This window comes from Oncorhynchus masou, chromosome 6 (genome assembly GCF_036934945.1).
Source record: "Oncorhynchus masou masou isolate Uvic2021 chromosome 6, UVic_Omas_1.1, whole genome shotgun sequence".
Classification (NCBI taxonomy): Eukaryota; Metazoa; Chordata; class Actinopteri; order Salmoniformes; family Salmonidae; genus Oncorhynchus; species Oncorhynchus masou.
Genome location: NC_088217.1, coordinates 47,900,492 through 47,913,396, shown reverse-complemented (window position 1 = coordinate 47,913,396; position 12,905 = coordinate 47,900,492). Strand labels below are relative to the sequence as shown.

The 12,905-nt window shown below is 47.3% G+C and overlaps 1 protein-coding gene across 1 annotated transcript in view; it reads left to right on the top strand.

Moving 5' to 3' along the window:
• The window catches only part of shq1 (SHQ1, H/ACA ribonucleoprotein assembly factor), a 42,803-nt gene that overhangs the window by 16,495 nt on the left and 13,403 nt on the right, over window positions 1-12,905 (top strand). The window contains exon 10 of the mRNA XM_064968890.1: window positions 10,586-10,709. Coding sequence (XP_064824962.1) covers window positions 10,586-10,709 — 124 coding nt within the window. The remainder of the gene's footprint in view (window positions 1-10,585; window positions 10,710-12,905) is intronic.

Below are 12,905 nucleotides of genomic sequence, written 5' to 3'. Positions count from 1 at the left end.
AATTAAGTCAAATTATCATGGAATAATAAATCCCTTAGTATGACCTTGGGCACGGCTTCCCTATTCTGGCTGTTTTCAGCTTCTGGCCCCATCTTGAGCTAAAGGCTTTTATTGATCTAAATGTGTCTGCTCCAGCCGCTGACGGAGGAAAGCTCTCAACCAGCCCTAGGAAATTACCATTTGATTGAGTTTGCTGCAGCTGGGTGGAGAGCTTGTATAAAAAAAATATATATATTAACACAACATGTAAAATGTTGGTCCATGAGCTGAAATAGGAAAATCCCAGAAACTGTTAGTAAGAATTTCTCCTTTGCCAAGATAATTCATCCACCCGACAGGTGAACAGCATGATCATTACACAGGCGCACCTTGTGCTGGGGACAATAAAAGGCCACTTTAAAATGTGCCTATTTGTCTCACGACACAATGCCACAGATGTCTCAAGTTTTGAGGAAGCGTGCAATTGGTATACATTTACATTACATTTAAGTCATTTAGCAGACGCTCTTATCCAGAGCGACTTACAAATTGGTGAATTCACCTTCTGACATCCAGTGGAACAGCCACTTTACAATAGTGCATCTAAATCATTTAAGGGGGGGTGAGAAGGATTACTTTATCCTATCCTAGGTATTCCTTGAAGAGGTGGGGTTTCAGGTGTCTCCGGAAGGTGGTGATTGACTCCGCTGTCCTGGCGTCGTGAGGGAGTTTGTTCCACCATTGGGGGGCCAGAGCAGCGAACAGTTTTGACTGGGCTGAGCGGGAACTGTACTTCCTCAGTGGTAGGGAGGCGAGCAGGCCAGAGGTGGATGAACGCAGTGCCCTTGTTTGGGTGTAGGGCCTGATCAGAGCCTGGAGGTACTGCGGTGCCGTTCCCCTCACAGCTCCGTAGGCAAGCACCATGGTCTTGTAGCGGATGCGAGCTTCAACTGGAAGCCAGTGGAGAGAGCGGAGGAGCGGGGTGACGTGAGAGAACTTGGGAAGGTTGAACACCAGACGGGCTGCGGCGTTCTGGATGAGTTGTAGGGGTTTAATGGCACAGGCAGGGAGCCCAGCCAACAGCGAGTTGCAGTAATCCAGACGGGAGATGACAAGTGCCTGGATTAGGACCTGCGCCGCTTCCTGTGTGAGGCAGGGTCGTACTCTGCGGATGTTGTAGAGCATGAACCTACAGGAACGGGCCACCGCCTTGATGTTAGTTGAGAACGACAGGGTGTTGTCCAGGATCACGCCAAGGTTCTTAGCGCTCTGGGAGGAGGACACAATGGAGTTGTCAACCGTGATGGCGAGATCATGGAACGGGCAGTCCTTCCCCGGGAGGAAGAGCAGCTCCGTCTTGCCGAGGTTCAGCTTGAGGTGGTGATCCGTCATCCACACTGATATGTCTGCCAGACATGCAGAGATGCGATTCGCCACCTGGTCATCAGAAGGGGGAAAGGAGAAGATTAATTGTGTGTCGTCTGCATAGCAATGATAGGAGAGACCATGTGTGGTTATGACAGAGCCAAGTGACTTGGTGTATAGCGAGAATAGGAGAGGGCCTAGAACAGAGCCCTGGGGGACACCAGTGGTGAGAGCGCGTGGCGAGCGCGTGGCGAGGAGACAGATTCTCGCCACGCCACCTGATATGCTGACTGCAGGAATGTCCACCAGAGCTGTTGCCAGATCATTTAATGTTCATTTCTCTACCATAATCTGCCTCAAGTCATTTTAGAGAATTTGACAGTACGTCCAACCAGCCTCACAACTGCAGACCACATCTGGCTTCTTCACCTGCGGTATTGTCTGAGGTGGGGTAGGGGGAGTGCTGAGGAGTAGTTCTGTCAGTAATAAAGCCCTTTTGGAGATAACCAAATTATGATTGGCTGGGCCTGGTTCCCCAGTGGGGGTGGGTGGCTGGCAGCCAAGTGGGTGGTTCAATACCCACCCATGGCTGCACCCCTGCCCAGTCATGTGAAATCTGTAGATTAGGGCCTAATTTATTTACATTGACTGCTTTCCTTACATGAACTGTAACTCATTAACATCTTTGGAATTGTTGCATTTTGTGTGTTTTATATTTTCAGTGTGTTATATATATATATATATCACACACACAGTACCAGTCAAAGGTTCGGACACACCTACTCATTCAAGGGTTTTTCTTTATTTGTACTGTTTTCTTCATTGTAGAATAATAGTGAAGACATCAAAACTATGAAATAATACTATGGCAAGAACAGCTCAAATAAGCAAAGAGAAACTACTATAAGACATGAACGTCAGTAAATCCGGTTCAAGAACTTTGAAAGTTTCTTCAGGTGCAGTCGCAAAAACCATCAAGTGTAATGATGAAACAGGAAAGGAAGAACCAAAATTCAAATCAAATTTTATTTGTCACATACACATGGTTAGCAGATATTAATGCGAGTTTAGCCAAATGCTTGTGCTTCTAGTTCCGACAATGCAGTAATAACCAACAAGTAATCTAGCTAACAATTCCAAAACTACTACCTTATAGACACAAGTGTAAGGGGATAAAGAATACATACATAAAGATATATGAATGAGTGATGGTACAGAGCGGCATAGGCAAGATACAGTAGATGGTATTGAGTACAGTATATACATATGAGATGAGTATGTAAATAAAGTGGCATAGTTAAAGTGGCTAGTGATACATGTATTACATAAAGATGCATTAGATGATATAGAGTACAGTATATACGTATACATATGAGATGAATAATGTTGGGTATGTAAACATTTATATTAGGTAGCATTGTTTAAAGTGGCTAGTGATATATTTTACATCATTTCCCATCAATTCCCATTATTAAAGTGGCTGGAGTTGAGTCAGTGTGTTGGCAGCAGCCACTCAATGTTAGTGATGGCTGTTTAACAGTCTGATGGCCTTGAGATAGAAGCTGTTTTTCAGTCTCTCGGTCCCAGCTTTGATGCACCTGTACTGACCTCGCCTTCTGGATGATAGCGGGGTGAACAGGCAGTGGCTCGGGTGGTTGTTGTCCTTAATGATCTTTATGGCCTTCCTGTGACATCGGGTGGTGTTGGTGTCCTGGAGGGCGGGTAGTTTGCCCCCGGTGATGCGTTGTGCAGACCTCACTACCCTCTGGAGAGCCTTACGGTTGTGGGCGGAGCAGTTGCCGTACCAGGCGGCGATACAGCCCGACAGGATGCTCTCGATTGTGCATCTGTAGAAGTTTGTGAGTGCTTTTGGTGACAAGCCGAATTTCTTCAGCCTCCTGAGGTTGAAGAGGCGCTGCTGAGCCGCCTTCACGATGCTGTCTGTGTGGGTGGACCAATTCAGTTTGTCTGTGATGTGTGCGCCGAGGAACTTAAAACTTACTACCCTCTCCACTACTGTTCCATCGATGTGGATAGGGGGGTGTTCCCTCATCTCCTTAGTTTTGTTGACGTTGAGTGTGAGTGTGATTTTCCTGACACCACACTACGAGGGCCCTCACCTCCTCCCTGTAGGCCGTCTCGTCGTTGTTGGTAATCAAGCAGTCGTGGGTGAACAGGGAGTACAGGAGAGGGCTCAGAACGCACCCTTGTGGGGCCCCAGTGTTGAGGATCAGCGGGGTGGAGATGTTGTTGCCTACCCTCACCACCTGGGGGCAGCCCGTCAGGAAGTCCAGTACCCAGTTGCACAGGGCGGGGTCGAGACCCAGGGTCTCGAGCTTGATGACGAGCTTGGAGGGCACTATGGTGTTAAATGCCGAGCTGTAGTCGATGTACAGCATTCTCACATAGGTATTCCTCTTGTCCAGATGGGTTAGGGCAGTGTGCAGTGTGGTTGAGATTGCATCGTCTGTGGACCTATTTGGGCGGTAAGCAAATTGGAGTGGGTCTAGGGTGTCAGGTAGGGTGGAGGTGATATGGTCCTTGACTAGTCTCTCAAAGCACTTCATGATGACGGAAGTGAGTGCTACGGGGCGGTAGTCGTTTAGCTCAGTTACCTTAGCTTTCTTGGGAACAGGAACAATGGTGGCCCTCTTGAAGCATGTGGGAACAACAGACTGGGATAGGGATTGATTGAATATGTCCGTAAACACACCAGCCAGCTGGTCTGCGCATGTTCTGAGTGCGCGGCTGGGGATGCCGTCTGGGCCTGCAGCCTTGCGAGGGTTGACACGTTTAAATGTTTTCCTCACGTCGGCTGCAGTGAAGGAGAGTCCGCATGTTTTGGTTGCGGACCGTGTCAGTGGCACTGTATTGTCCTCAAAGCGGGCAAAAAAGTTATTTAGTCTGCCTGGGAGCAAGACATCCTGGTCTGTGACGGGGCTGGTTTTCTTTTTGTAATCCGTGATTGACTGTAGACCCTGCCACATACCCCTTGTGTCTGAGTCGTTGAATTGAGATTATACTTTGTCTCTACACTGACGCTGAGCTTGTTTGATTGCCTTGCGGAGGGAATAGCTACACTGTTTGTATTCGGTCATGTTTCTGGTCACCTTGCCCTGATTAAAAGCAGTGGTTTGCGCTTTCAGTTTCACACGAATGCTGCCATCAATCCACGGTTTCTGGTTTGGAAATGTTTTAATCGTTGCTATGGGAACGACATCTTCAACTCACATTCTAATGAACTCGCTCACCGAATCAGCATATTCGTCAATGTTGTTGTTTGATGCAATATGAAACATATCCCAGTCCACGTGATGGAAGCAGTCTTGGAGTGTGGAATCAGATTGGTCGGACCAGCGTTGAACAGACCTCAGCGCGGGAGCTTCTTGTTTTAGTTTCTGTCTGTAGACAGGGTTCAACAAAATGGAGTCGTGGTCAGCTTTTCCGAAAGAAGAGCGGGGCAGGGCCTTATATGCGTCGCGGAAGTTAGAATAGCAATGATCCACGGTTTTTCCAGCCCTGGTTGCGCAATCGATATGCTGATACAATTTAGGGAGTCTTGTTTTCAGATTAGCCTTGTTAAAATCCCCAGCTACAATGAATGCAGCCTTAGGATATATGGATTCCAGTTTGCAAAGAGTCAAATAAAGTTTGTTCAGAGCCATCGATGTGTCTGCTTGGGGGGGAATATATACGGCTGTGATTTATAATCAAAGAGAATTCCCTTGGTAGATAATGCGGTTGACATTTGATTGTGAGGAATTCTAAATCGGGTGAAAAGAAGGACTTGAGTTCCTGTATGTTGTTGTCGCCACACCACGTCTCGTTAACCATGAAGCATACGCCCCCGCCCCTCTTCTTACCAGAAAGATGTTTGTTTCTGTCGGCGCGATGCGTGGAGAAACCAGCTGGCTGCACCGACTCCGATAGCGTCTCTCTAGTGAGCCATGTTTCCGTGAAGCAAAGAACGTTACAGTCTCTGATGTCCCTCTGGAATGCTACCCTTGCTCTTGACAACCTTGTTGTCAAGAGACTGGACATTGGCGAGAAGAATGCTAGGGAGTGGTGCACGATGTGCCCGTCTCCGGAGTCTGACCAAAAGACCGCTTCGTTTCCCCCTTTTACGAAGTCGTTTTTTTGGGTCGCCGGCTGGGATCCATTCCGTTGTCCTGGGTGAAATGCAGAACACCGGATCCGCTTCGCGAAAGGCATATTCTTGGTTGTACTGATGAGTGAGTTGTGAGTTGACGCTGCTCTTATATTCAGTAGTTCTTCTCGACTGTATGTAATGAAACCTAAGATGACCTGGGGTACCAATGTAAGAAATAACACGTAAAAAAAATCAAAAAGGAACGCGAAGCGAGGCGGCCATCTCTGTCGGCGCCGGAAGTACTATCTACTGAATTACCTCTACTGATAAGTTCATTGGCGTTACCAGCCTCAGAAATTACAGTCCAAATAAAGTAGAGTTCAAGTAACAGACGCATCTCAACATCAACTGTTCAGAGGAGACTACGTGAATCAGGCCTTCATGGTCGATTTGCTGCAAAGAAACCACTACTAAAGGAAACCAATTAGAAGAAGAGACTTGCTTGGGCCAAGAAATACATGCAATGGACATTAGACTGGTGGAAATCTGTCCTTTGATCTGATGGGTCCAAATTTGAGATTTTTGTTTCCAACCTCTGTGTCTTTGTGAGATGCAGATTAGGTGAACGGAGGATCTCTGCTTGTGTAGTTTCCAAAGTGAAGCATGGAGGAGGATATGTGATGGTGTGGGGGAGGTTTGTTGGTGATACTGTCAGTGATTTATTTAGAATTCAAGGCACACTTAACCAGCATGGCTACCACAGCATTCTGCAGCGATACGCCATCCCATCTGGTTTGCGCTTAGTGGGGCAATGATTTGTTTTTCAACACGACAATTACCCAACACACCTCCAGGCTGTGTAAGTGCTATTTGTCCAAGAAGGAGAGTGGTGGAGTGCTCCATCAGATGACCTGGCCTCCACAATCACCTGACCTCAACCCAATTGAGATGGTTTGGGATGAGTTGGACCGCAGAGTGAAGGAGAAGCAGCCATCAGGTGCTCAGATTATGTGGGAACTCTTTCAAAACTGTTGGAAAAGCATTCCATATGAAGCTGGTTGAGAAATGCCAAGAGTGTGCAAAGCAGTCATCAAGGTAAAGGGTGGCTACTTTGTAGAATCTAAAATATATTTTGATTTAATACTTTTTGGGGGGTTACTAAATGTGTTATTTAATAGTTTTGATATCTTCATTATTCTACAATGTAGAAAATAGTAAAAGTAAAGAAAAACCCTGGAAGGAGTAGGTGGAAACTTTTGACTGGTACTGTATATACAGCGCATTCGCAAAGTATTCAGACCCCTTGAACTTTTCCAAATTTTGTTACGTTACATCCTTATTCTAAAATGGATTAAATAAAACATTTTCCTCATCAAAGTGAAAATAGCTTAAATTTTTTTCACATTTACTTAAGTATTCAAACCCTTTGCTATGAGGCTCGAAATTGAGCTCGGGTGCATCCTGTTTCCATTGATCATCCTTGAGATGTTTCTAAACTTGATTGGAGTCCACATCAAATAAAAGTTTTTGTCACATGCGCTGAATACAACAGGTGTAGACCTTACAGTGAAATGTTTACTTACAGGCTCTAACCAATAGTGTGAAAAAAAGGTTGTGTGTGGCAAGGGAGGTAAGTGGGTAGGTAAGTGAAGAAATAAAACAACAGTAAAAAGACATTTGAAAATAACAGTAGCAAGGCTATATACAGACACCAGTTTGTCAGGCTTATTGAGGTAGTATGTACATGTTGGTATGGTTAAAGTGACTATGCATATATGATGAACAGAGAGTAGCAGTCGCATAAAAATAGGTGGTGGTGGGATACAATGCCGATGACCCGGTTAGCCAATGTGCGGGAGCAATGGTTGGTCGAGCCAATTGAGGTAGTATGTACATGTTGGTATGGTAAAAGAGGGGTTGGGGGGAGGCAGACGATGCACATAGTCCCGGTAACCATTTGGTTACCTGTTCAGGAGTCTTATTGCTTGGGGGTAAAAACTGTTGAGAAGCCTTTTTGTCCTAGATTTGGCACTCCAAGTTTGTTGTTGATGTGGATACCAAGGAACTTGAAGCTCTCAAGCTGCTCCACTACAGCCCCGTCGATGAGAATGGGGGCGTGCTCGGTGCTCCTTTTCCTGTAGTCCACAATCATCTCCTTAGCTTAGGGATAGGTTGTTATTCTGGCACCACCCGGCCAGGTCTCTGACCACCTCCCTATAGGCTGTCTCATCGTTGTCTGTGATCAGGCCTACCACTGTTGTGTCGTCTGCAAACTTAATGATGGTGTTGGAGTCGTGCCTGGCCATGCAGTCGTGGGTGAACAGGGAGCAGGAGGGAACTGAGCATGCACCCCTGGGGGCTCCAGTGTTGAGGATCTGTGTGGCAGATTTTGCTACCTACCCTCACCACCTGGGGGTGGCCCGTCAGGAAGTCCAGGATCCAGTTTCAGGGGGAGGTGTTTAGTCCCAGGTTCCTTAGCTTAGTGATGAGCTTTGAGGGTACTATGGTGTTGCATGCTGAGCTGTAGTCAATGAATAGAATTCTCACATAGGCGTTCCTTTTGTCCAGGTGGGAAAGGGCAGTGTGGAATGCAATAGAGATTGCATCATCTGTGGATCTGTTTGGGCAGTATGCAAATTGGAGTGTGTCTAGGGTTTCTGGGATGATGGTGTTGATGTGAGCCATTGCCAGCCTTTCAAAGCACTTCATGGCTACGGACGTGAGTGCTACGGGTCTGTATACCTGTGGTATATTTAATTAATTGGGCATGATTTGGTAAGGCACACAACTACCTATGTAAGGTTCCACAGTTGGCAGTGCATGTCAGAGCAAAAACCAAGTCATGAGGTAGAAGGAATTTCCCCTAGAGCTCTGAGGGAAAAGTACAAAAAGATACGTTTGGAACCACCAAGACTTTTCCTAGAGCTGGCCGCCCTTCCAAACTGAGCAGAGAGAGAAGGGCCTTTGTCAGGGAGGTGACCAAGAACCCGATGGTCACTCTGACAGGTTCCAGAGTTCCTCTGTGGCAATGGGTGAGCCTTCCAGAAGGACAACCATCTCTGCAGCACTCTGCCAATCAGGCCTTTATGGTAGAGTGTCCAGACGGAAGCCACTCCTCAGTAAAAGGCACATGACCGCCCGCTTGGAGTTTGCCAAAAGGCACCTAAAGGACTCAGACCATGAGAAACAAGATTCTCTGGTCTGATTGAACTATTTGGCCTCAATGACAAGCATCAAGTCTGGAGGAAACCTGGGACAATCCCTATGGTGAAGCATGGTAATGGCAGCATCATGCTTTGAGGATGTTTTTCCGCGGCAGGGACTGGGAGTCTTGTCAAGATCGTTGGAAAGATGAACGGAGCAAAGAACACAGCCAAGACAACGCAGGAGTGCCTTCGGGACAAGTCTCTGAATGTCCTTAAGTGGCCCAGCCAGAGCCTGGACTTGAACCCGATCGAAGATCACTGGAGAAACCTGAAAATGGCTGTGCAATGATGCTCCCCATCCAACCTGACAGCGCTTGAGAGGATCTGCAGAGAAGAATGGGAGAAACTCCACAGATGCAGATGTGGCGTCATACCCAAGAAGACTAGAGACTGTAATCGCTGCCAAAGGTGCTTCAACAAAGTACTGAGTATAGGGTCTGAATACTTATGTAAATGTAATATTTCAGTGTAAACTTTAAAAAAATATATATTTGTAACATTTTCTAAACACTTTTTGCTTTGTCATTATGGGGTGTTGTGGGTAGATTGATGGAAAAATCAATTTAATCCATTGTAGAATAAGTCTGTAACAAAATGTGGAAAAAGTCAACGGGTATGAATTCTTTCTGAATGCACTGTATATAAACAAACTCATTGTCATCTCCATCTGGTGCACTGGTAGTGCATTGTTTTGTAGAAGAAGAGATGGCCAGGTTATATCTATGACAATTGGTTCCTCTTAGGTTTGTGTGTGTGAGTTTGTGTGTCAGAGGTAGGAGTATTAAGGTGTGCCCCAAGGCTGTGAACAGGCCCAGGTGTGTGTGTGTGCTCCCAACTGACAGACAGGCGGAGAGGGAGTGAGATGGCCATCTGCTCGCCGATCGATAGTGTGTGTGTGTGCACTAGAAGACCGTGCAGCAGGGCGTGTGTGCCGCTCGTCTTATACCTTGGGATGTGCGAGCCCCTTAATCAGTAGCATTTTCCCTCTGAACCTGACAATAAGGGCTGGTAATCGGATGCCGCAGTCTGAGCGGTAGCAGTTTGGCCATGATGGTGATAATGGAGGAGGTAGTAATGACATCCTGCAGCTGCCTGAAAGCCCTCGTCAGTAGAGCTATCTGTCTGGGAGAGACTGACGGGACGCGCCCTCTCAGTCGCTCTCTCGCTCTCATCCGCCCACCCACTCACTTTCTCTCGTCTGCTCTGTCTCACTCGCTCTCATCCACTCTTTTGCTCATTATCGCTTTTGCTCTCATTCTCTCTCTAACCCTCTCCCTTACTAGGTATCTTTTCCCCCATCTCTCTCTTTCCATGTTTTTTTTCTCTCCTGTTTTTGTCTTTCTCTTTTCTTCCTCTCCCTCGTCTCACTCTCACCCTTATCTCCCTCTTTTCCCCTCCCCCTCCATCTGCTCGCTGTTAACCAGCCTCCTAACCAGACAGACCAGGTTGGTGGTTGTTCTGCGGCTGAGTGTTATTTACAGGCAGGCTGCTAAACAGCCCCGGGGGAGAGGGGATGAGCCCTGATGACATGCAACGAGTCACACTGAGCGCACTTTTAACAAGCTAGGGTGAATTAATAAAAAGAGAAAGCAGAGGGCTCTCTCTCAGCTCTTTTGTCCACTGGTGCGGAGAAAAGCCTTGAGTTTACACAGTGATTAAGGACCAGCAACAATTAAAAGGCGGCGACTGCAGAAGGTGTTTAAGAGTTCCTCGCCAGTTTCCCCCTCTATGAAAGGGAAGTCGTTAGGAGTAATTAGTTTACCAATGACTGCAATTAGGAGTGGGCTAGCCTAGCCTGCTTCGTGCTGGAGGGAAGGAGAAAAACAAGAGGCTGCCAAACATTTTAAGAGGAAGTGAAGTCCCTTTTCTTTTTTGTAAGATTAGTCTTTTTATAGTGAATGGCCATGAGGAAAATGCAGCATGTCTTTTTGTTGTTGCCTTTCAGACATACAGCTCGCTGCAGGAGGTCTTGGTGTCCTTTGGGAGGAGGGTGTTGTGTTACCCGCTCTACAGGCACTTTTCTCTGGTCTCTGCAGCCGTGCAGGATGCGGCTCGGGTCTTCCAGTCAGGTGAGTCTAGACGATGCTCTCTGTGACCTCTCGCCCTGACCTGAGGCAGCTCCACACCTCAATGGCCACTTTGTGAATGCTGGTTAGAGCAGTATTGGCAGCCTCCGTGTCATGCCCAGATTATAAAGCCCTCAGTATGGCCTAGTTTCCCTTCCAATTAATGTGTCTCTGGACTCTGGCCAATGTTTTCTGAGACTCCTGAGGGACCGTATGTGGTTTGATGCATTTCGGTTGAAGGCAAAGCTTGCATGGTAGCTGTGGGCTGCAGCTTGCCTGTTCAGTGCTTTGGAGACTGACAGAAAGACTGCTTTACAGCCAGCATGCATCCACAGTCATACATCACTATACCACCACAAGCAGAGCAACCTCTCCAAGCAGGAAGTGTGGATTTGTTCTTTATGGACTGTTGACTTTATCTCCTAGCAAAGAGTCATCTTTAAATCAAAGCCCCGCGGGTAGCTAGATGAAGGCTCTGCCATGTAAACACATTTAGGATGTGTGTGGGGTGCGATTAGCTGGTTTGTGGGGATTTGAATGCTTGTAAATGACAGCAAATTAAGTATTTTTAAACTCCAGATTACATCAGACTGGCTGAGGGAATCTGAGAATCCCAGGTTGTCACTGTGAAGGGGGCTTCCCTGTAATACACTACACCATCTACCTGCATCCTCTAGAAACAACTTCACCTGTTGTAGCCTAATGACACTTTTCATTCTCTCTCCTGACGCTGGACATTTGTGTTCAACAGTCACATACCCATTTTGTTTCTGTGCTGGAAAATGCCAACTAACCTAATTGGTGATAGTTTGCCTGGTTAGACTAACGATAGCAAGTGCCTCTTCATTTCAATGAGTTTGCCTCTGCAAATGTCTTTATTTACGTGAGTGAGAGTGAGTAATGGGGCTCTCGTTAATGAACTGTAAAGCTACAGTAATGCAGTCTGGCTGGCGTACGTCTTGAGAGGGCACGACACGTTTCCTCCCAGCTTTACTCCACACAGCTAATTCATTTGTCAGGATAAGGCTAATGGAATGTGTGCTCTAATTTGAAGGCACTTGACTTAAATGGCTGTGAAAGCAAACATTGGCAGGTATTAGGAAAACAAACCCATTTAATGCCTTGCGGGAGCCACATGTTAAGGCCTTAAAGGGAATGTTATCCGGGGTAAATATTTGAACAGCCCTCTGGCATCACGGACGGTCCTTCTCAAGGCGCTCATCCAGCTGCCTGCTAAGTGGCTGGAACCAATTGGCCGCCAGGCAGGGAGAGCAGAGCAGGGCCTCCTAGGTAGGGAGGCTTTAGCATGGCCGCTGTCGTGTAGCTGACCGAAGGACCCACTGGAGTTCGGTAGCCTATACCGAGCCGGAAATGTTCCGGAATTGCGGTTCCTCAGTGTAGCTTAACTCGCATTTCCCTGTGTCCATGTTTTTACATGTCCCTTGGCTTTGTAACATTTTAGCTGGCTATAATTGAGCAGTTACTCTACTTAAATATGACACTGGAACGGGTTTGGGTCTCCACTGTAATGAGCTAGTACTGTTGGGGTGCACATGGCCCTCCCAGTAGTTGAAACACTTGAAGTGTTTTGTTTCCAAGTCCAGTGTGGTAGTGATGCCAATGGAATGTTTTCTGCGCAGCATTAGGAATGCACATGGAGTGTTTGGAACGTGTGTGTAAATGTGTTGCTTATGCTGTCTTGTCACCTTGCCATGATGGATGTTAGTGGCCAGTGCCCGTGTGGCAGCTGTGTCGCTGTGCCCCTCCCCCCATCCGGGCCAGACTCTGCCTGCCTGTCTCCAGGGATCAGCCACGGCTCGCCACCAACGTGTTTAACTGGCTCAACTTGTCATCGGTGGGGAAAAACAGACGAGTGCAGGATTCATAACGTGGCACGGTTGGAGGTGAAACAACTGCACTATCCCCAATCGCTCCCAGGGAGGGAGAGGGAGAAATGTAAAACCTCCAGGGATGTGGTGGGGTTGAGTTTGGAAGCAGGGAGGGCTTAGTGTCTGCAGTGAGTTTGGAAGCAGGGAGGGCTTAGTGTCTGCAGTGAGTTTGGAAGCAGGGAGGGCTTAGTGTCTGCAGTGAGTTTGGAAGCAGGGAGGGCTTAGTGTCTGCAGTGAGTTTGGAAGCAGGGAGGGCTTAGTGTCTGCAGTGAGTTTGGAAGCAGGGAGGGCTTAGTGTCTGCAGTGAGTT